Below are 24,887 nucleotides of genomic sequence, written 5' to 3'. Positions count from 1 at the left end.
TTCTCGATTTTTTTACCAAAATCAAAAGGGACTAATTTTATTTTGAGCGTAACTTGTTTAATTTTGATGCTAGACATTTTTTTTATAAAATTTTTTTATAAAACAAAAATGAAGCTTTTTTAAACACTTTAAATAAGTTGTAATGAGTTTTCCCCGAAATGTGCTTAATTTTTGGTTATTTCACGTCAAAGTATTCCATTTGAAATTTGACGAATATGAACCTATTTTTCATTAGCTATAACTCTGCTTCTACTAGGTATAGAGACGTGATACATACACCATTTTTTTTTAATTTTTACAGTTCTTTAAAATTTAGAGATTTTGCAATATTTTACCGTTAAAGAACGGACTATTAGTTTTCCTTCTCTAGTCTTAACCTCTTGTTTTCTCTAACTATAATGCTACCGCGCTAGAGTGACATGTTGCGGGTATTGGACTCTACGATTTTTTTATTACAAAACTCTTAATTTTCAATTTAAAGTACTTATATTTCATTAATAAAGATTGTCGATCTCTTGTCCGACACAGCCACGTTTCATTAGTCAGACAAACGTAAATATGTTAATGAAACGGGACGCGGAAACGCGTCCAACCTGCACACTAAAATTTTTCAGAAAGTGGTGGACTCGCTCAAACGAAGCAGATAAGACCATTTAAAACTTTTGTAATCATCTTTCAAAAAGGACGATATACTCAGTGTGGACTATTTTAATAAAAGCCAATAAAATTTTTTACGATTTATTTATACTTTTTACAAAATAATTTTTTGTCTGCTCAACATATATGACACACAATATAATAATATATAAAAATAACAAACGCAACATATCTATTGAGCAAAAATGCCAGTGTTTCCAAAATTTACTTCCAAATCCTTTTGGTAAGGCTTAAAACAGACGAACCACTCTGCACCGCTACTCTGTGGAGCCACAAAGTAGCTTCATATAATTGGCCGTAAATTCTTATGTAAATTAAACGTGCCACGTGCCATTTCACAAGAGCGACAGTGGCTGGCCACGGTCGCCGATCTTCGCCACTGTGGCGTCCATTACAAAATGATTGGGGCTACAGAAATCACCCGTTTCATCCACTTTGTGGATCCACAGCGTAACGCTGCAGGGTGGTCCGTCTGTTTAAAGACTAATTCATGTTAGTGATTGGAACTGCAGCTTTTAATATTTGTGTAGAATTACGTTTTTATTGCACATGATTCATTATTGAAATTGTGATTGAGCAAAATAAATAATTTTATAGACAATCTTCTTGTTAACGATACTATAATTCGTTGTGAACATATTCAGTCGTTACTTTTAGCTCTTCAATATGGAAACCATCACATTCTGCTGAATAAAGTTTCTGAAAATAAATAAATATGGTTAATTATAATATTTATAGATAATAAGAGGCGATCGGATAGCTCAGTGCGACGAGCGGCTGACCGCACTTCACTTCGCCGTGATTAATGCGAGTTCAAGCCCCAGCCAGGTGAACGGAAAAGCAAAAAAGGCTAACGCGTCAGTATAAACTTCTAATATGAATCTGACGCTTACGACTGGAATATGCGGGCGTCTGATCGGTCTATGAGGGAGCAGTACGGCAAAGGATAAGGGCTTGCGGCTCGGTGACACTCCCCGTAGATCCCTACCGGAAGGGCGTTGACGCCTAAATACCGGTGTATATATAGATAGATAATAAAATATTTAAAATCACCCTCTCGACAAAATACAGAAATACAAAAACGCGGATTGCTAGAAGCATTGAATACAGAACTACTAAAACAGATAGAGGAAACAGTACAAGAAGAATGGAATAAAATTACGAGGATAACATTGGAAACGGCTTAAAGAGTGATAGGAATTAAAAAAAACATAAAAAAGAGCTTTGATTGGATGAAGAATGTAAACAAGCTATAGACAAAAGAAATGTATACACGAAATGTAAGAAATGCACGAAAAATTTGAAGAAGAACGAAGAAAGACTGATAAAATATACAGAACAAAGAACATCGTAGTAGAAGAGGAAACACTACAACGACTAAATACTAAGAATTGAGGAACCATATTTCAATCAAGGTGACACTAGAGGAGCATATAAACCCCTGAAGCAACCCAGAGCGTTAAAACACGTACTAATCTATTTCAAAATAGTGGAGGACAAATTATCAATGACGATACAGCAATAAAAGCACACTGGAAAAACTATTTCGAGGGTATGCTAACAGAGCAAGTGCAAACAAACACAGCCCATGCAATAGCGGATTTCTAACAGGACAGATCCCTTTCAGATAACTAAAGGGCTAAAACAGGGAGATAGACTGACGATTAATATATGTATGGAATATGTTATAACTAAAATGTTCGTAAACCCAAACAATTTCTTGTTTAATAAGTCTAAGCATAGGCGAAGCAATAAAGCACTAAAATCGGCTTACCTCCGAAAAAAAAAGACAAGACGGATCTTAATAATTCTTTTTGCATTCGATTCGTGAATGCGCCAGGAAACTTTGTGACCCCGAGCCTGAATTAAAAAATGCATTCTTAAAGTGCATCTCAAACAGACAATAAAAACAATTCAGAAGTCAATTATTGGCGGAGATGAGTTTAATTTTGTTACTCATGGGTGTTTGGGGTCGCTGAAAACGAATATGACGTCGTAAGTGATCTCCGGAGTACCTGGTGACAATAGTACCTACTGTTTACCTCGTCATTAACATTTTTTTAGGGTCATTAACGACAAATATGACATCGGAAGTGATCTACGGAGTACCTGGTGCTCAGGGTACCTACTGTTTACCCCGTCTTGTGGAGTTTTCAGCAAAAAATGTATTAAAAAATTAGTCAAAAATCATTACTTGGGGGTTTTTGGGGTCCCTAACGACGAATATGACATCGGAAGTAATCTCCGGAATATCAAGTACCCAGGGTACCTCGTCTTCTGGAGTTTTCGGCAAATTCAATAAAAAGTTAGTCAAAATTCATTACTCAGGGGTTTTTGGGGTCTCTGACGACGAATATGAATTCGGAAGTGATCTCCGAAGTACCTGATGCCCAGGGTACCTACTATTTAACTCGTCTTCCGAAGCTTTCGGCAAATGCATTAAAAAATTGGTAAAAAATCATTGCGTCACGAGATAAACACTAGGTGCCCTGGGCACCAGATACTCTGGAGATCACATACGATGTCATATTCGTCGTCAGCGACCCCAAAAACCCCGTGAGTAATGATTTTTGACTAATCAACGAAAACATTTCGTTTATAAATTCGCAAAAGTCTGTGTGTTATTGCGTTGTCGCTCCTGCAATACTCAGATCAGATTTATCGATGGATTCTTATGTAGTTTATTCTTCTGAATCCAAATCTGAAAACGGCATTTCGATATTTCTAACCGTCTTCGAGATAATCGACCCCAAAGTGTAAAATGTGACGTCACAATCGGCTTATTTTCTTCCGACACACTACACGTCCAGCTGAAATCGTTGCTATTAAGTAGGCTAGTTTTTTAATCTCTATTTGAAAAGCAAATAATAGGTTATTTACATTTGAGTTTGACACTTCGTGAATGTCAAACTAAATTTTAAATTAAGTATTAATAAAATATCAATAACATTTGATAGTGAATCTAATTATTATATAAAATAAATAAGATGTTCAAAAATACAATTTGAGTATATTTTAAAAGCAATAATTTATTAACAGCTTCAAAAAGGTTTATACGAGTATGCGGCCTCCCCTTTATGATAAATGGACTGTTCCATTTGCTGTGAAATTAAAATATAATGATGTTTTCTCACTTGTATTTATTTAAAAAAAAGCTTTATTTCTGATTTTACACTGAACTTATACAATAACTATAATTAAATGATTCAAACTAAAAGTTGACTGTTACAAGTTGAACTCTAACGTAAGAATGTTTTTATTTTTTCCTAGTTCCCTATTTTATAACATTCTAACTAATAAATTAAAAACTAATGGGTTCATTGCGTCTTTGCTGCGTCTTCCGTCCAGGTGGTCCAGGCGGGAGTCGTATCGCGTTGGTATCCATGAAGGGTGATATGGTTACATTTCTCCTCCTTCCTTGGGACTAAATTCCGACCTCGGAATTTCGAGAAGTTCTTGTAGAGCTGCTACTTGGTGTTGTGGCATTCTAGGTCCAAATAACAACTTGTAGATTCTCTTTTTCTTGCGAATTGCAATGTATGAGATGAGTGCTAGAACAGCCATAATTATTATTATGAAGGTGAGGCTGATGCTAGTGGTCATCAATGGTTGCAGATTTGGTAGTTCAATGGGCTCAAGTCTGTGATGGGTCTTTGGAATTTGCAATTTTTCCAATATAAGTGAATGTCTTGGATTAAGTTTCATTTGTATGATGTTGGGCATCTGTAGTTCTTGAATCGTTTGTGGGTTTATCTTTTGTCCCATAATAAATAGCGTTTCGTTTGTGGAAATCACGCTAGAGTGGTTGACAGTTGTTTCACCAATTCTGAGTGGGTTTGCTAATCCTAGCAGAACGACGTGGTCAGTCTCTATGATGAAATTTTCGGTGACGTGTGCAGTAAGGCATCTTTGGACGTCTGGTATTTGGCATTTTGAATATACTCTGTTTTGGCAAATAATAATGTTGGATTTTGGCGTGCAATCTTCGTACCATGTGTTGTTTGCGTAGTATTTCGCAGGCGGTATTACCATTGCTTGTTCGTCGTTAGGTATTGAATATATTTTGGAAGTTGGATAAGAATGGATGTGGAGAATAGGAATTTTAAGGATTATAAGCATTTTTGTCTGAGTTATACATACTACTGAATGTGAAGCTTCTAAGAGTTCATAGGGATGTTCTTCACTAAGTATTAGAGCGTCTCGAGAATAAATTTCAAGTAATTTATTCTGAAGATGGAATATCTCATGTAGAGTGAAAAGTTCAATATTTGGAATATTGGATTGTGAAATTGTTACTGTTCTTATTAATTTTTTGATATATTCGTTTATACTTTGGATTTCGAATATTTCATTAATTATGGCTAGCTGTTTGGAAAGGTGATCTAGTCCATTTGACAATAAGACATTGTTATCATTCAGCTTTTTAAGAAGTAGGTCGAATCTAGTATTAAAGGTTTCGCCATAAGAGATTTGATTATTATATTTTTTAATAATTTCATTTTGTTTAAGTTCGATTGCGGCGAGATGAGATTTGAGAAGTTCTAAGTCTGAGTCGTCAGGATTTCCAGTAATATATTTGATAGTTGTACCTAAGAAGTTGAAAAGACCTCGTTTTTGTATTCTTTTTCGGGTAATTTTGTGCAAATTATCTTCTGCTTCTTTGAGTAGGTGTGTGAATTGGTTGTTAAGAAGTTGTATCATAGGTACGTTAGGTATGACGTTGTGGAAGTTGTTAGTGCAGTTTGTTAATGTTTGTTCAAGTTTGTCTAGGTCAATTTGTAGTATGTGTTTATGATAGTGAGTTATGATTTTTGAGTCGCCTATGGGTTCTGTATAGTAGCCGTTATTGGGTATCTCTTGGATTTTGACTAGTGCTTGCAGATGTTGAAGGGCCATCCTGCAAAAAGGGTTTGTTGTAATGTTTTCGTTGTCTTTTAACGTATTTTAAGTGTGTGCTAGTTTTGTTATTTTTTGTTGTTAAACCAGTAATTTTTGTTTTATTTTGTGAAGTGGGAGTTATTGTCTGGTACAAAGGGTCTAATTTGGGTTGAATTTTCTTTTTTTTTGCGTAAATTTTTTGTGTTATTGTGGGTATTTCTTCTGCGTCTTTATTTATTTTTTCTAGTGCTTTGTCTCTTTTTTCTTTTGTTTTTGTGTAAATGTGTTCAATGAATGGGAGTAATTCGTTTTTGTGTTGTTCATTGTAAGTGTCGTAAATAGGTAAGTCAAAGTCAAAGTTGATTTCATTTAAATAGGGTCCGTAGAGGATTGAGAATGGTGAATAGCCGGTAGAGCTATGAAGAGATTGATTGTACACAAGGACAGCTTGCGTAAAGGTATCGTCTAAGGAATTTTGTGGGTTTTGCGCTTTTAATGTGCGAATTTTTTCTAATAAAGTAGAGTGGAAACGTTCGACTGGGGAATTAGAAGAAGAGTTGTTAACGGTGGTTGTATGTGTCTCAATCTTATGTAGATTTAAGAATTCTTTTATAACTGAGGAGTTGAATTCTTTTCCACTGTCGAATACAATTTTCTTAGGGTGGTTATGATGTGAAAAGTAGTGTCTAAGTTTGCTTAAAATTGATACGGATGCTTTATCTGGAAGTTTGTAACATTGGGCGTATTTTGAGAAGGAATCAACTAATGTTAGGAAATAAGATTTGTTACATTGTAAGATGTCTATATGTAAAATATCGAATGGTTTTTGTCCTAATAGTGGGCCTAGTTGGGGTAGTTTGTAAGGTTGACGTTCGTATTTGTTTTGTAAACATATGTCGCATTTATTAATAAAATTTGCTATCGTGGTTTGCATTGAGGGCCAATAAAATTTTTGTTTTAAATGTTTATAAGTTTCAATTATACCGTTGTGATTCATAATGTGGTAAGTTTTTGTACATTCTATTTGTCTGTCTTCGGTTTCTATGTCTTGTAAGAGCTTTTCGCAAAAGTTTGCTTTAACACTGTTATCTATATGTGTTCTAAAGAAATTACATATAAAAGGTTGGAAATCGTGCGGAGCTTTTATGCCGAATTTTTGACTTGGCTTTAAAATAGCTTTAAATGCGTCGACGAGACAGTCTTGCCAATTTTCAGTAACTTTAACCGTATATCTGTATTTTTTAAATATTCTCTTGTAATTTACATCGTATTTTTCGCTATTAGGTATAATTATTATTTGGTTGGTTGATAAATTTAGAGGTTCTTCAGATATGGGTATGCCATTAATGGGGTCTTCTAAAGAAGTATGTTGTGTTTGAGTTTCATCGCAATTATTTTGGATGTTATCGAATGTTTCTAGAAATTCGTCTGCGTCAAAGTCATTGGTATTAGGTGGTTCAGCTATAACTGAAGATTTGGTGAGTGCATTTATTTGAATTCTAGATAGAGCGTCGCTAACTTGGTTATCACGACCTCGGCGATATTTGACTTCGAAGTCGTAGTCTTCTAATTTTAATCGCCATCTGGCTAAGCGAGATGTGGGGTCTTTTATTTTGTAAATCCATACTAAGGGATTATGGTCTGTTTCGACTATAAATCGGGATCCATAAAGGTAAGGTCGAAAATGTTTGCATGAATCTATGATCGCGAGTAATTCACGTTCTGTCGTGCTATAGTTTTGCTCGGCTGAATTTAGAGTACGAGAGTGATATGCAACGGGGTGACCGTCTTGAGTTAGGACAGAGCCTAATGCAACATTAGAAGCATCGGTTGTTAGTGTGAATTGTTTGGTAAAGTCAGGGTATTGCAGAACGGGGGAGTTTGAAAGTAATTCTTTGCATTTAGCAAAAGCTTCTAAATAATTGGAATTGGATGGGTCGATAGTTGCATTTTTTCTTGTGCATCGTGTTAGGGGAGAAGTGATTTTTGCGAAATTTGGGATGAAGCGTCTGTAATATCCGATTAAACCTAAGAAGGATTTTATTTCTTTCACTGTTTTGGGAAGTGGATATTCTCTTATTGCTTTAAGTTTCGCTGGATTTGGTTTTACTCCTTCGGGGGTAACAACGTGGCCTAAGAAGGTGACTTCTTTTGTTAAGAATTCGGATTTATCAAGTTGGACTTTTAAATTGGTTTCTTGGAATTTTTGGAAAATTTGTGAAATGTGAAGAAGGTGCTCATGTAGTGACTTGGAAAATATGATTACGTCATCCATGTAGACGAAACAAAATTTATTTAGAAAGGGGCGTAGGATGTTATCCATTAATTTTTGGAAAGTTGCTGGACTACATTTTAGACCGAAAGGCATTCGAAGAAATTCGAAATGACCATGGGGTACTGTGAATGCGGTTTTTTCTATAGAGTCGGGGTGGACTTCTATTTGATGGAATCCTTGGGCTAAGTCTAGGGTTGTGAAATATGTGGCTTTACCTAAGTTATCAAGAATTTCGTCAATTTTTGGAAGAGGGTATTTGTCTTCAATTGTATTTTCATTGAACTTTCTGTAATCAATTACCATGCGAAATTTCTTTTTACCGGAAGCGTCAGTTTTCTTTGGTACAATCCAAACTGATGCAGAGAATGGCGATATACTTGGACGTATAATATTATTATCTAATAATTTGTTTATCTGACGTGTAATTTCTTCTTGCATTGCTTTGGGGTGTCTAAAATTTCGGGAATAAATGGGATTTTCGTCTTTAATTCTAATGTGATGTTTAATTTGGGATGTAAATGTTAGTTTGTCTTTTTCGTCGTAAAATATGTCTTTGTATTTGTGGCATAGTTTTAATATTTTTTCTTTTTCCTCTGGGTTTAAGTGTTCTGTGCGAATTATACTGGGGTCAAAATTGGAAGGTATGTTATTAGTTATTTCGTAGTTATTTAAATTTTCTACGTGTATGGGTTTTATTTGAATTGGATAGTCGAGAGTGATATTATCAATGTATCCGTTAGTGACGTGGTGAATGGATTCTGGGAAGATTTCATTATTAATTGTTGTCTCGGGAAATAGTACTTCGCCTTGTTCTATGTCAACGGGTATTTTAAAGGAAAGGGTTTGAAATGGTATCTCAATATTATAACGTAATAATGTTAATGTCTTATTGGTATAATTTAGAATGGCTTGAAAAGAATCTAAATCGTAATTTCCTAAAAGAATGTCGAAATCTTTGCTCCAGTCAGCGATGCGTGCGTCGATAAAATCGGGGATATTTAATTCTTTGAAAAGGGGAGTTTTGATATTGTCGGAATATTTAGTCGTTTTTTTCATTGATGTGAGCGTAAAATCTTTTTTGTAAATATGGCGGGGATTGAAAAATTTGGAAGCTTTAGGTGAGATGATTGTATCAGATCCACCGGTATCAATTAGGATTTTTAGTCTGCTTTTGGGTAATGTGAAAAAGGGGAGTCTTGGATGATTTTTAATATTATTTAGATCGATTGAGGAGGAGGTTGTTCTTCTAATAAAGTGTCGTGAAAATTTTCGTCTTGGGGGAGCTCTTGGGTATTATCAATGTCATAATATTCGGTCTCTTGGGGGTCGAAATATTCTAATTCGTTATAATTATTTTCGAAAGGTTCAAGACAATTTTCGGATTCAACATTAAAATTTTGGGTCCATCTAGTAGATGTTGTCATGGGTTGAGCTTCTGTTTGAATGGTTTCTACACCGCTCATTGGTCTAGGGCAGTTTTGAGGGGTTTGTGGTTTTCTAATTGGATTCGGGTTTTGATATTTATTTGTTGGATTTCTATAGAAATTTTGATTGGGTGTAGGTCTTGAGTTAAACCTATTATTGTTGTTGTGCGTGAAAGTATTTCGATTGAAATTCGCGTTATTTTGTTGGGGAATTTGTCTATGTGGATTTGTGTTAGTATTTTGAGGAATTTGCCTGTTAGAATAATTTACGTTAGTGTTTTGAGGAGTTTGTCGAGTAAAGTTTGTGTTGTTATTATGTGGTCTAGGTAGAAAATTTGGTTTTGATTTCACTTGTTGGTTTTTCAAAAAGGTCATATAAGAAACTTGGTTCCTATGGTTATCGTAAGCTATACATTTTTGTAGAGCTGAATCGAGTGTATCTATTTGAAAATGTGAAAGGTATTCACAATAAGGGTTATTTATACCTGTACAAAATGTCTTAAGTGCTAAATTCTTAAAATAAGGTGACTTAAATTGTAATGTTTCCGCATTGTTATGCAGACAAATATGTTGCAATAAATCGTTTAGATGGGTTGTAATTCTTTGATAGTAATCATCATAATTTTCGTGTGGTTTTTGAACTGTTGTAGTTAGTTGTGTGACTAGGATTTCCTCGGATCTCCTGTCGCCGTATTTAGCTAATAATGCGGGCCGAACATCGGTCCAAATGTGTTTATTTGAAAAATTCAAAAAATCTCTAGGTTCTCCTTTAATTCTAGAAAGGATATTTGCGTTTAATATGAAAGCTTGAACTTCGCTAGGATTTTGTCCTGCTAAAAATTCTATAAGTGCATCTACTGATCTAATAAAAGTCGATAAATTATAACCTGTGGTATATTCAGGGAGGGTAGCACATAGGCTGGAAATATCGCTATTTGAAATAGGCATTTTATCTTTCGGAATCTGAGAAATTTCTTTGACAATAGGAAGTCTACGTAAAGGGCTTCTATCGCGAAGATGATTTCGTGGGGATTCAGAGAGGATAATATTTAATTCAGTTTCAGTTAACTCAGAAAGGTTGCTCATAAAAACAAGTAAAAATAAAGATAATTGTAAAGGATAAAAGACTTACAGGAATACAAGCAGCTTCTGCATGTCTCGGTCCGTCGAATCTCGCTACCAAACAACTGAAGTTGACCAGGAATTATCGGCAATTCTGTGTAGGGATCCTGTTCGCAGCGCCAATGATGTTTTCTCACTTGTATTTATTTAAAAAAAAGCTTTATTTCTGATTTTACACTGAACTTATACAATAACTATAATTAAATGATTCAAACTAAAAGTTGACTGTTACAAGTTGAACTCTAACGTAAGAATGTTTTTATTTTTTCCTAGTTCCCTATTTTATAACATTCTAACTAATAAATTAAAAACTAATGGGTTCATTGCGTCTTTGCTGCGTCTTCCGTCCAGGTGGTCCAGGCGGGAGTCGTATCGCGTTGGTATCCATGAAGGGTGATATGGTTACATTTCTATATAGTCGGTTCGCTTAACTCGACACAACTGGCTAATGATTTTAGTAGGTAATTTTTTTATTTTTGCAAATTTTGCCAAAATTGACAAAATTACTAATTATTTAATAATTATTAACTAATTAGTAATTATGTTTTGGCAAATTGGCAAAATTGACTAAAATCACTAACCAGTTGTGTCCGAGTTTAGCGAACCGACAGTATATGAAAGAATATTGTTTGGTATAAACAATTATGGTCTGATATGTGCAATTGCATATTTCTAATGGAAAAAAATATTTGAAGATTTTTCTCAAATTATGGATAACAGCAACATTTTCATTTATAACTCTTTTATTTTTAATTTGACGAAGAAAAGTTATTCTTCATAAAAAGCTCTTCATGTTCTAAGATTTATGATGCAACCATCATATATAAAATTTTATTAATTTTATACGAGGTATATAAAAAATATGAATTTCGATCAAGAGTGAACTGCCTTTATAGTTCATAGAATGATAACTTAGAATGATATAATTGCACATTAAAACATAATTATTAATTCTAAATTACTTTTCATAATAGCAATTTTCCATATTATGAATTAAAATACGTAAATAAATAAAGTTTTCATTATGATAATGCTTTGCATTTTCAGCTTGTTTTTTAATAAATTTGCCGAAAACTCCCGAAGACGAGGTAAACAGTAGGTACACTGGGCACCATGTATTCCGGAGATCGCTTCCGATGTCATATTCGTCGTCAGCGACCCCAAAACCCCCCGAGTCATGATTTTTGACTGGTTTTTTAATAATTTTTTTGCCGAAAACTCCACAAGACGAGGTAAACAGTAGGTACCCTGGGCACCAGGTACTTCGTAGATCACTTCCGATGTCATATTTGTCGTTAATGACCCTAAAAAAATGTTAATGACGAGGTAAACAGTAGGTACCGTTGTCACCAGGTATTCCGGAGATCACTTACGACGTCATATTCGTTTTCAGCGACCCCAAACACCCATGAGTAGCAAAATTAAACTCATCTCCGCCAATAATTGACTTCTGAATTGTTTTTATTGTCTGTTTGGGATACACTTTAAGAATGCATTTTTTGTATGCAGTTTTTCAATATTATATCATGGCTCGGGGTCACAAAGTTTCCTGAGGTTGAGTGCTTTATTGCTTCGACTAGCAGACTGTGATGTACGTAGACGATGTAAACTCGATGGCACCAACTGCAAAAACATTATAAAACGGAATATTCGTCGGTCTAATAAGTAAATTGCCTTAGTCCATTTTTTGCGAAAATTGTTTTTTGGTGTCATTTAGCAGCAGACGGTAAAAGCTACCGCCTGACAATTCCCACAAGCGCCATTCTTATTTTATTTCGCGTCAATTTCGCTAAACGAATTTTGCTGAAGTCGAACCTCCTTTCACATGCATACGAATATTGCCTATGTCCATTGTTTCTGAAGTTCTTTTGATTGAAAACGTTAGAAAATGTAAGTAAATAAATATATTGTGATGATTATTATTAATCTGGATATTGTAGATATAATAAGTAGAAAGTTTGTGTAAATATTTTGCTTAATTAATTTTGGTCAATTATAATATATTGTAAGAAGTTAGGCAATTTTCTCTTTTATTTTCAGTTCTAAAGTTTTTTGTCTCGCCTGTAAAATTTTCAATTTGTGACTAAGGCAATTTGCTTAGACCGACTCATATTATGAAACTTGAAGCAAATGCCAAAAAATAGGGCTAGTCGTCACCGTAGATAAAAATAAAGCTCTAATACACGCAAGGAAAGGAAACTTACAGAATTTGATAATAGATGACAAAAATATTGAAGTAGTAAAACAGCTCAAATACCTAGGCGTATAGATAACTGAGAACAGCAGCGAGGAGGAGAAAATAGAGACAACGATAATGCTTGCCTACAAAGCATACTTCTCTCCATCGCAGGTAATTGGATTCAAAGACATCCATATGGAAGTAAAGTTTAAAATATATTAAACTATCATTGCACCAACAGCAACATATTATGGCGTAGAAACCTGGCATGACAGAAAAGATAGTAAACCTTATCATTTTTTTAAGAAAGATATTGAGAAGGATCTTGGCACCCATCTGCGACAATGGTATGTGGATAATGGGGTTCAACCATATTATAAAGCTATATTAATATTATAAAGAATCATCTATAGCAAAATACTTAAGACTAAGTTTTCACTCTAATGGCATATAACATATCCCACCAGAATGAAAACAATGGGAACCTTCTCTGGTTACACCTCCGAGGCTTCTACAATTTGCAAGCCATACGGATGCTGAGACTAAGGAAGATGAGGGAATTCTACAATTTACAATTCACGTCACATCTGCTCAGCGCGGTAAAGTTCCAACGAGACTGGTTCCCTTCATACTCCACACAGAGTAAATGTAAATCAAAATACTTAAATATCGCGCTGGGCACGTCACCTTATAAAAATGGATAATACTAGAACACATAGTAAAACGCTTATAGTCCAGAGAAATAAGGATTTTCTCGGGACACTCAAAGATCCAGGTAGCTGACTACTTTTTTAGTTATTGTAGACTTATAGGAAGAAAATCTACCTGTTTCCTGCCTCGAGTTCGCGTCCATTTTTTAATTATTAACAATTTAGTGCAAAAATCGCGATTTTTTCGATTTTTTGCACTCCATTCAAAAGCTAAATAGTTGACATAAAATTACAAAATTTAATTTGTTAGAACATTGAAATACCTCCAAAATGCTGATTTTTGAAAGTTACAAAGTTAATTTGTTGCTATGTAAATTGCGAAATAAGTGAAAATCGTTATTTGTTAAAAACTTTTACTAAAACTACCTTCGAACTTTAGTGTTTCACCCAACGTTGGGTATTGGGGTACTTAACAAATCCTCAAAATTTGAGATCGATCCATTTAGACAAGCCGAAAACGGCGGGTTCGTTGGAAAAAATATTTCCATGAGATTTTTTTGCATCACATTTGTGAGACACCACAGAATAAGGTTCAAGAAGTCGCCCACCCGAAAACTGGTCCAAATTTTTTTTAACAATTTTTTTTTAATAAAATTGTAAAAATAAATATTTTCGGTCCAGACTTTTTTTAGGTTTTTGGCCCATTTTGGATAAAAAAAGGTCTCTTCTAATTTTTCTCTAAAGTTGATCGTTTTAGAGTTATAAACAATTTAAAATTTGGAAAACGCGAATATGGCCATTTTTAAGACTCGGTTAAAAATCATTATTATGAAATTCAGAAAGTGACCAAAACAAAGATTAAAGCCTCCACTACATAATCCTGAAAAAATCTGTGTCATTAATTTATTACTAAGCTCTTATTTTTAATTATAAATAATGAGCCGTAAGATCGTATTGACCCGGCTGTAAATGTGAGTGCGAGTAAGATGCACATTTGACTGCCGGAATGGCATCTCTCTCGCACTTATCATTGCCGGCCGCCTAATACGTGCATGGCACTCATTATTTTTACTTAAAAATAACAGCTTAGTGATAAAATATTGACAAAAAATTTTTCAGGATCTTGTAGGGCGGGGTTTAAACTTATATTTGATCACTTTCTGACTTTCATAATAATAACTTTTAACTGAGTTATTAAGCCTTAAAAATCGCCATTTTTCGTTTTTTTTTTCAATTTTAAATTGCTTATAACTCGAAAACGAACAACTTTAGGAAAAATTACAAGAGACCTTTTTTGTCCAGAATGGTCCAAAAAACCCAAAAAATGTGTCCGGGCCAAAAATATTGATTTTGGCAAGTTAATTAAAAAAAATTGAAAAAAAATTGGACCACTATTTACGTGGTCGACTTTTTGAACCTTATTCTGAGATGTCTCACGAATATGATTATGCAAAAAAATCTCATGTGAATATTTTTTCCAACGAGCCCGCCGGTTTCGTCTTGTCTAATTAATTAGTTTAAGAGTATTTATTCTATTTGTTTATCTTAGAGACCTTTATTTTGCAATAACATAAGACACAAAATAATAAAGATATGGCAATTCTGAGTATGCCAAATGAAAGTACAAGAGTGATAGTATCAAAATGTATTAAAAAAAGATAAAAAAATTAATATAGTCAAAGATCCTAATGCCAAATTTTTGAAATTTTGTAGTTAATAAACATTAAGATTAACTTTAAAAATGTTGTCCGTAGAAACAATATTCTTATACAGTATGTCCCTGTAAGTTGTATCCATATGGAAAACTTTTTTATTATTAATTTTACGAAAAAAACTTATTCTTTATAAAAAGCTTTGCATGGTCCAAAACCTAAGATTTAACCATCAAATATTAAATTTTTTGAATATTATACGAGGTATGTCAAAAAATTTGAATTTTACTCAAGAGTAAAGTAGCTTTATTTTTCACAATATTGAAAATTGCTATTATGAAAAGTTGTTTGGAATTAAAAACTGTATTCTAGTATGCAATTACATCCTTCTAATTGTAACTTTTTTTTTGAAAAATTATGGATAACATTATTTTCAGTTATTTTAATTCAGATAACTCTTTTATTATTAATTTTACGAAAAAAAGTGATTCTTAATAAAAAGTTCTGCATGCTCTAAAATCTAAAACACAACCATCTTATGTCAAATTTTATCAATTTTATACGAGGTATGTCAAAAAATATGAATTTCGCTCAAGAGTAAAATACGTTTATTTTTTACAATATCGAAAATTGTTATTATGAAAAGTTATTTAGAATTAAAAACTATGTTTCAGTATTTAATTACATCCTTCTAATTGAAATATTCTGAACTATAAAGGTACTTTACTTTTGATCTAAATTTATCTTTTTTGATATACCTCGTATAAAATTGATAAAATTTGATATAAGATGGTTGTATTTTAAGTTTTAGACCACCCAGAACGTTTTATTAAGAATCACTTTTTTTCGTAAAATTAATAATAAAAGAGTTATCAGAATTGAAATAACTGAAAAAATGATAGTTGTCCATAATTTAAAAAAAAAATTTTCAATTAGAAGAATGTAATTGCATATTTGAATATAGTTTTTAATTCCAAACAACTTTTCATAATAGCAATTTCCAATATTACGAAAAATAAAGCTACTTTACTCTTGAGTGAAATTCAAACTTTTTGAAATACCTCGTAGAATATTCAAAAAATTTGATATTTGATGGTTAAATCTCTGGTTTTGGACCATGCAGAGCTTTTTATAAAGAATAACTTTTTTTCGTAAAATTAATAATAAAAAAGTTTTCCATATGGATACAACTTACAGGGACATACTGTATATTCCAAAAGCTAGTATTTTAACACAAATTTTCAAATAAAATAATTTAGCCTGGGTTCATTTGGGACAAAGTTAGCAATGTGTATTTTTAATTCACAGCTAATTTGTTTATAATAATTAAGGAATCTCATTAATGCCATTTTAAAGAATGGGATTTGTATTTTTTTCTTAAAAAATTTGCACAAACATTGTAGCTTCACAGCACTCTCTACGATTTTTCAAAAATGTAGTTCAAACGATTACTAGGGGGAATCTACAAATTCACCGTTTAGTAAATTTCAAAAGCAATTTCAAACTAATACAATTATTTTCTGTATCTCTGGATTAACTCAATGGATTTTAATCTTTTTTTTTAATATGTATGTAACATCTACGTAGGTACATTACAAATATGCAGTTTGTTTATAAATTTATTAATTAAAAAAGCAGTCTAATTTGTTTAAACAATTCTTGAAAAAAAATATTTTTACAAAAATCTATTTTTTTTTAATCATAGTATCATTAATGATCATAGAAAAAGTTGAAGTACACTTTAATAAATAAATTATTTTTATTAGATAATTATTTATTGAAGATAATTTATTTATTAAAGTATACCATTACTTTTTCTATGATTAATACTGGTAGTATGAATAAAATCATGGATTTGTTGGAAAAAATTATTTTTTTTCAAAAATTGTTTAAACAAATTAGACTGCTTATTAATTAATAAATGTCTAGACAAATTATTTATGATGTACAGAAAAACTACATACAAATTAAAAAAAGAACGATCAAAATATATTCAGTAGATCCCGAGATATAGAATATGATAGAGTACCTAGTTTTAAGTTGCCTTTTTTACTTTTTGAACTCGTGCATTTGTCGGCTCCCAGCCCCCCCCCCCCTTTCACTTACCACGACTAATCACCAATTGAACTACATTTTTAAAAATTCGTGTAAAATACCAAATTTTCTGATATGTAAAAGGATTTTTTCTACGGGCAATATTTTTAAAGTTATTCTAAATGTTTATAAACTACAAAATTTCAAAAATTTGGCATTAGGATTTTTGACTATAATAATTAATTTTTTATCTTTTTTTAGTATATTTTGATAGCATCAGTTTTCTACTTTCATTTGGTATACGCGTAATTGCCCTATCTTCATTATTTTCTCTTATGTTATTGCAAAATAAAGGTCTCTGGGATAAACAAATAGAAGAACTCTTAAACTAATTAATGGGTCGTTTTCAAATTTTGAGAGTTTGTTAAGTACCCCAAAACCCAACTTTCGGTGAAACACTAAATTTCTAAGGTAGTTTTAGTAAAAGTTATTAACAAATACCGATTTTTACTTATTTTGCAGTTTGCGTAGCAACAAATTAACTTTTTATCTTTCAAAAATCGGCATTTTGAAGGTTTTTCAATGTTCTAAAAAACTGAATTTTGTATTGTTATGTCGAATATTTAGCTTTTCGATGGAGTGCAAAAAATCGAAAAAAATCCCGATTTTTGCACTAAATTGTTAAAATTGTTGCACTAAATAATTAAAAAACGGACGCTAACTCTAGGCAGGAAACAGGTAGGTTTTCATCCTATAGATATACAATAACTAAAAAAGTAGTCAGCTACTTGGATCTTTGAGTGTCCCGAACATGGTCTATTTCTAGCTTATTTCCCAGGAGTATTAGTGGAACTATGGTGGAACGTCGCCAGTAAGAAGACCAAAAAAGAGATGGACGTAGATGGATCAAGTGAGAACCGATGCTAAAGAGATATTGAGGATGGATAACTGGATGAGAGCAACCAAGGAAATGGATGCTGGGAGACGAATGTTGGGGGGAGCCCAGGGCCCGATTTGAGCTGTAGCGCCATTGGAAAGAGAAAAAAAAATACTGGAGGATTATTTATTGTTGAAAAGTATTAACTAATTAAAACTTTCATTCAATATATAAACTTCTGGATTCTTTCTGGTAACTTTCTGGTTAATCAGAAACAGAACATAATATACCATTCAGAGTAATTTTCAATTTTTCGTAAAAAATAAGTACTTTACCTTACAATCCTTGCTATCCGTAATATCCGCATATAAAGTCCAGAAAGACGTACCAGTGTTGGAACTTAAAAACCAACCTCCAACTAAACTTGCGCCTTTGTACAAGAGTTTCTTTAGACCTGGTAAAGTTTCAGCATCGTTTTTACTTTCTTCGTTTACTAGACATAACACATATCTAAAAAAATCAGTAATTATAATAATCACCCAGACCAAATATTCGTATATTTGATTAATAAATATAAGAATCGATGAACTATCGATCGTTTTAACGCTTTTTGTTCCGTTTTTGAAAGTTATAAAAATTAAAAATTAATGAAAATCGATACCTAGTTTTTTGGAATTTTATGCGGTTATTATTGCTGTATAAATACATGTAATATCACTGAAATTATAAGATTTTTATTAGTAGGTACGTTCAAAAAAGCGCTAGAAACGTCAAAACACTTAAAAACTATCGATTTTAGATTAAAAAAGCGATACGCAGTGCTACAGTCGGAAAAATGAAAGAATACCCATGAACGATCACATCAATCACATATTATTCAGATTATTAATAACTATCTCTCTCGTTTGTTATTTATAAAAAAACAGCAAATACAAAATATCTGATTGATGTGATCGTTCATGGGTATTCTTTCATTTTTCCGACTGTATAGAAAGTTAAAAAACGATCAATTTTGAATCGCTTGTCACTGACTTGTTATATTTATATGAAGAGTACTGAGTACAGGGGAGAAACAAGGAATGTCAGATTTTATATATATATTGAGATAAACGCAAACACCAATAAAGGTTTAATTCTTGTGATATCTAAAAACTACTTAGGAGATTCTTAGCCGAATTCTAGCAATTATTATTCTATAATCGTAATATAATATTAATCTATATTCACTTATTAATATGAAACAGTAGCGATCAACAGGTAGCGAAAACGCGTTCCAAGATTGCGGCTGTAATTTTAAATATTTTTTCGAGATATTTGGCACACGTATTCGTAATACAATAAAAAATGGCGGTACAGAGCCCAATTTGAAAAATATAATAATATGTAGAAATTACTCTGTAATTAAATACAATATTAAAAAAACGAGCCTGTACCGCCATTAAGAAGAACAAAAAAATACACTTTCTTCAAATAAACTTTTTTATCCGATGCCTAGATTTTGTGTCATTTTGGAACTACTAATGAAATAAAAAATTTAGTAGTTAGTTCAAAAATGACACAAAATCTAGACATCGGATAAAAAAGTTTATTTGAAGAAAGTGTATTTTTTTGTTCTTCTTAATGGTGGTACAAGCTCGTTTTTTTAATATTGTATTTAATTACAGAGTAATTTCCACATATTAATATATTTTTCAAATTGGGCTCTGTACCGCCATTCTTTATTATATTACGAATACGTGTGCCAAATATCTCGAAAAATATTCAAAATTACAGCCGCAATCTTGGAACGCGTTTTTGCTAGCTGTTGATCGCTACTGTTTCCTCTTAATATAATATTGCACTAAAAACTTGCCGACATTGCTTGTTTTTGTTCGGTAGCGTGTGGACAACCCTCGTTATTCGCCTGGATACAAATTCTTAGAAAATTTATATAGACTGACCTTTCTGGTTATTGTCCTGAATCGATAGACTAGTCGATAGTCCTCAGTTTTTTCTACCACATGGCGAGAAAAGCCAAAACTCATGAAAAAGTGACATTGCTTATCTTTCCCCTGTACTCTTCATATACTTGTATCGTAACTCACCTATCACATTTGGGATTTGCTTTGGCAAACCTAATAGCCCGATTAACTCTTGCTAAAGGTTCGATAATCTCCAAGTTAATGGTATCTGCTAGTTTACTTGAAAGCTCGTTTGAATTACTAAACTTTTTGAGCGTTCCACTCTTTTCGGTCATCTTAAGAATATCCTTAAAATGAGAAAACGAGATTGATTAGTATATAGTATACCTATATGAATAAAGTATAGTCTCGTCTTACATGTTGGTCTCAAGAGTATTAACATCAATATTGCCTGTATATCCAAGTGGAGATGTATCAACAGATAACAATATTTTGGTAGGACAAATAAAACTGAGATTGAAATGGGTTATAAGGACGAATGAGCAAATAGTTACTATTGATAGAGAAAAGATATCAAGTGATACCTTAAAAGAATTAAGAGTGTATAAGACAAAAGAAAGTTAAAATGAAGCTAAGGGAAAAGTACTGAGGAAAACTGGTCGAGAACTAAAGATGTATTAAGGATCGTTTAAGAAAAAAAGTGCAGTAAAAATAAGAAGAAAACAAGGGTAGAAGACAAAATACAGGAACTCATGGACCAAAAAGATAAATTAGAAATAAAGCTAAAAAGAAGACAAGAGGATCCACGCAATAAACAGGCAGAAGATAAGACATGCGAAAACACAGCTTCATAATAAAGAATGTAATAAAACAAACACGTTTATATGCACAAGAAATTAAAAGAGATTCCAGAACACAAACAAAAACAAGTATCCCAAAAGTTTAGAAGATTAAACGTAATTTTAGATATTAATGAACAGTCCAGAAAATGGAAAAACTACTTTTCTGAATTATTTGAAGATGAAAGAGTAGAACGACAATACAAAGCACTTTACCCCGATGAAGTTAGTGCTGAAATACTAAAGATTTTGGGAATTCAAGCACTGTGTGGTCTCTTTAACAGAATTTATGACACTTGAATATTACCAACTGATTGGCTTAAGTCGACATTTGTCACGATACCAATGAATCATCGTACAAAGACATGCAGTGATTACTGGACAATAAGTCTGATAAGTCACGGTTTGAAGATATTTCTAAGATTAATACATAGCAGAAAATAATCCATAGTCGACAAGAGAAGTAGCAGTATTCAATTCGGATTTAGGAGTGGCTTTGGATTTAGGAGTGGCTTTAGTGAGCAAGGCAGAAGCCTTGCTCACTATCCATTCTCTGATAGAGAGGCACACAGATATAAATTAATATGTAGGTACACATCTGTACATTCGTTTTGGAAGAGGCACTAGGTAAAGTGCGACATAACAAAATGCTAGGAATATTAAAAACAGCTGGATTTAGCGACCAAGATTTAAGAATAATTACAAATCTATACTGGTATCAAGTGGCAAGAACACAAGTTGAACAAGAAAAGTCGGATGAATTAAACATGTTTTAGACCAGTCTGGGCCAACAGAGTTAGAAATGAAGCAACGTAGCCTTGGACAGCTAAACCAAACAACTCAACTGGTAAATGTAATAAATAGCCCAGTCGGGATAGCATTTGACCTTGCATTAGGAGCTGCCCCAAATTTTATTTTTCTAACCTTTCGGGAGGGTCAATATTAGTATAAATTTAAAATATCGACTGAATTCCGCTGTTGCGTTAGCCGCCATCTTGATTTTAAAGGAGAACCGTTTTTGCTCAATATCTCCGCCATTTTCAATTTTTTGACAAAAAGTGTAGAAACTGAAATTGTTGAAAATGCGATTTTCTATAATTTTATATATTATAATTTTTTTCGTGCGGTCGATATTTTCCGAGTTATCAGGGGAAAATTGTGACAGTTGTAGCATAATTATTAAATTATTAAATTATCTCGTTTATTATTAGTTTTACAACAAATATATACCTATACAAAAATGAAGACAATTAAATTTTGTACATTTTTGATGCCGTACATTTTTTTGATGTAATCAATATTTAAGGTAGTACGTATGTGGTAAATGTGGGAGCGTAAGATCTGATTGATATTGTAGCAATTGTTTTTGTTCAATATCTCCGCCATTTTCAACTTTTCGACAAAAAGTGTAAGAACTGAAACTGTTGCAATTACGATTTACTACAATTTTTCGAGAGAACCAGTGGCGGGTCTACAAGGGGGGGAAATGGGAAAATTCCCCCCAACAGGGTCCAAAATTTAAAAAAAAATTGATGAAACATCACAATATATTAGCTGACATAAAACTTAAAATATCGACAGACAAATTCAACCAATAAAATCCTCTAGTTAATAAAATTAAGTGAACTTAATGCATATAATGTCTTTTATATATTTAGTTTGGTCAATGTTTTATTGGAAGTTTCAAAAATTGTATAAAATATAATTCTCTTTATTTTTGTTTATGTACAATTATGTCGTAAAGTTAATAATAAATGAGAAAATTCAATAATTATGCTTCCCCTCCGCTTCCATTATTTTCCCCCTTAACTCGGAGAATATTGATCGTATAAAAAAAATGTGCCAAAAAAATTGTAGGAAATTGCATTTCCAACAATTTTCTTTCCCACCATTTATGTCGAAAAGTTGACAATGGCGGAGATATTAAGCAACAACAGTTCTCATTTAAAATCAATATGGCGGCTAATGCAACCGCGAAATTCAGTCCAGATTTTAAATTTACACTACTATTGATCTCTCCTAAAGGATATAATTATAAAATTTGGGGCAGCTCGGATACAAAATTCAATTTAATAATTATGCTCCCCCACCACTTTTTACTATTTTCCCATGTAACTCCGAAAATATCAACCGCATGAAAAAAATTGTTAAAAAGAAATTGTAGGAAATTATATTTTGAACAATTTTAGTTGAAAATGGCGTAGATATTGAACAAAATCAATAATTTCAGTTTGTACACTTTTTGTCAAAAGATTAAAAATGGCGGAGATATTGAGCAAAAACGGTTCTCGTTTAAAATCAAGATGACGGCTAACACAACGGTGGAATTCAGCCGAGATTTTAAATTTATACTAATATTGACCCTACCTAAAGATTACAAAAATAAAATTTGGGGCAGCTCCTAATGCAAGGTTAGGCCTGTTATTCGTCTAACCCGACTGGACTAAAAGAGATGCAAGCTGGAACACGTCACATTATGAAACACTTTGAAACATAAAATATGAACTTCTGCATCTGATCCAAGAAAAAAGTGGTTTTGCTAAAAGAAGAACATCGTGGCTAAAAAATCAATGAGGTACCGAAAAGCGACGACATCATTATTTAGAGCTGCTATTAATAAAGTCACGATAGCGAATATGGTAACCAATATGACATCCAACAGTGGATAATGGTCATGGAACTAGAAGAAAACTAATAAAAGAGAATTCTCATCTTAAATAATAAAAATCTAGTTTTTAGTCAAAATGTATACCAATATTGCATTGACAAGTACTTTTCGAACTAAATTAAAACCAAATTCAATCTTACCTTTATGTATAAAACAGCTGGTTTAACATATTCCTTAGAATCAATGTTAACCTGGAAGTCCCTTTTTCCTACATAATTAACAAATGCTGAAATTGTTTCAACAGGTCGTTTTGGATCAAACTGGGTGCTCTTCGGAAAACCTTCTTTTTGTAGGTAACTGTTGAAGAAAACTTGAGCGGTCACGAAGTACCTAAAAGAATATATTATATTATTATAACCTACTTTTGCGATTGTATTTTGAAGATGCTTTTAAAATTATATTCCTGTGGCGTTTTTATGCGTGAAGTACATACTTGTCGGTCAGATAGATAAACGGTGCGAGGCACTCAATCGACAAAAAATCTAGTGGATCTAAGTTCAACCCCTGGCCCGATGAACAGAAAAATAAAAAGGACAGCGCCGTAGTATAAAATTCTAATAATCTACGGCTTAGTCTGGAATAAGCTGGTGTCTGATCGGTCTATTAGGGAGTAGTACGCCAAGGGATAAGGGTTTGCGGCTCATAGTACAGTACACACTTTCCTATTTTAGTGCTATAGATAGTGAATGACCAACTGAATCTTCAACAAGAAATAAAGTGCAATACCGAACAATAAAACAAATTTAAACCACTATAGTGTGGTTAAATTTTTTCTATATGTGGTCCATGCTGTTATCATGCTGTGGTCCATGCATAATATAATAAGATGAAGGCTTTCGAAGTGTGGAACTGCGAAGAATATGCTGCGTATCAAGGACGGATAGGGTGAACAATGAGGAAATTTCTAAAACAGCTAAAAATAATAAAAGGGAATTGCTCAACTTGATCAAGGTACGAAACATTGGATACCTGTGTCGTATTCAGAAAGGAAAAGATATTCAATTCTCAACTAATTATCCAGGGTAATATTGAGGGCAAGAGAGAAGTACGGCTACGGAATATAAAGAGCTGGATAGCCATAAATACAAGTGACAGACTTTGTTATATAGCGAAGGAAAGTCGGCTGGTCTTCGCCAAGCAATAAATAGTAATAGTCGAGGAAATGAAGCTGAAAAAATGGCAAAATCTCGCAATTTTGTACAAAAAAGCATCGATTTGTACAAAATTTGGGACTAGGCTAATTACACCCTCTAGTTCATTTTCTATATTGAGCCGTTGTACGCTTTTGGTTTTGTAAGGGTGAAAACTACCCCTAGTTGTAAAAAATTATAAAATAATATTTTAAACTTTAATATTGTCAACATTTGGTTCTTATTAGTTACATAATGAATGTTTTATGCTTTAAGATATACTATCATAATATTTCAACCCTTAAAACCACCCTTGTTGGAGCTTTATATAAAAAATTTACTTATCTTAAAAGAATAATTTCGGCTTGCTTCGATTTACATAAAAATTTAGGATTAGAATCATCTCACCCGGTACTTCATATTCTGTATCATGCTTAATGGCGTTGATTATTTTTACGGGTGTAAAAAACCCCTTATTGTCAAAAATTATATAAAAACATTGTATACTTTAATATGGGTAAAATTTGGTTTTGATTGGTTAAATAATGATTGTTTTATACTTTAGGATATAATATCATAATATTTCAACCCTTAAAAACCA

At 32.6% G+C, this 24,887-nt stretch overlaps 1 protein-coding gene across 2 annotated transcripts in view; it reads right to left on the bottom strand.

Moving 5' to 3' along the window:
• Positions 1 to 724: 724 nt before the first annotated feature.
• LOC114324318 (uncharacterized) overlaps positions 725 to 24,887 on the bottom strand; it is a 74,162-nt gene continuing 49,999 nt past the window's right edge. For both annotated transcript variants that reach the window (XM_028272123.2, XM_028272124.2), the window contains 4 exons: positions 23,297 to 23,486; positions 19,833 to 19,996; positions 18,084 to 18,258; positions 725 to 1,356 (listed from right to left, as the gene is read on the bottom strand). In XM_028272123.2, coding sequence (XP_028127924.1) covers positions 1,276 to 1,356; positions 18,084 to 18,258; positions 19,833 to 19,996; positions 23,297 to 23,486 — 610 coding nt within the window. In that variant the 3' untranslated portion in view covers positions 725 to 1,275. The remainder of the gene's footprint in view (positions 1,357 to 18,083; positions 18,259 to 19,832; positions 19,997 to 23,296; positions 23,487 to 24,887) is intronic.

The sequence above is a fragment of the Diabrotica virgifera genome, chromosome 9, assembly GCF_917563875.1.
Source record: "Diabrotica virgifera virgifera chromosome 9, PGI_DIABVI_V3a".
In the NCBI taxonomy this organism is placed as follows: Eukaryota; Metazoa; Arthropoda; class Insecta; order Coleoptera; family Chrysomelidae; genus Diabrotica; species Diabrotica virgifera.
Note: the sequence above shows the minus strand (reverse complement) of the source record. Positions and strands in the feature narration are given on the sequence as shown.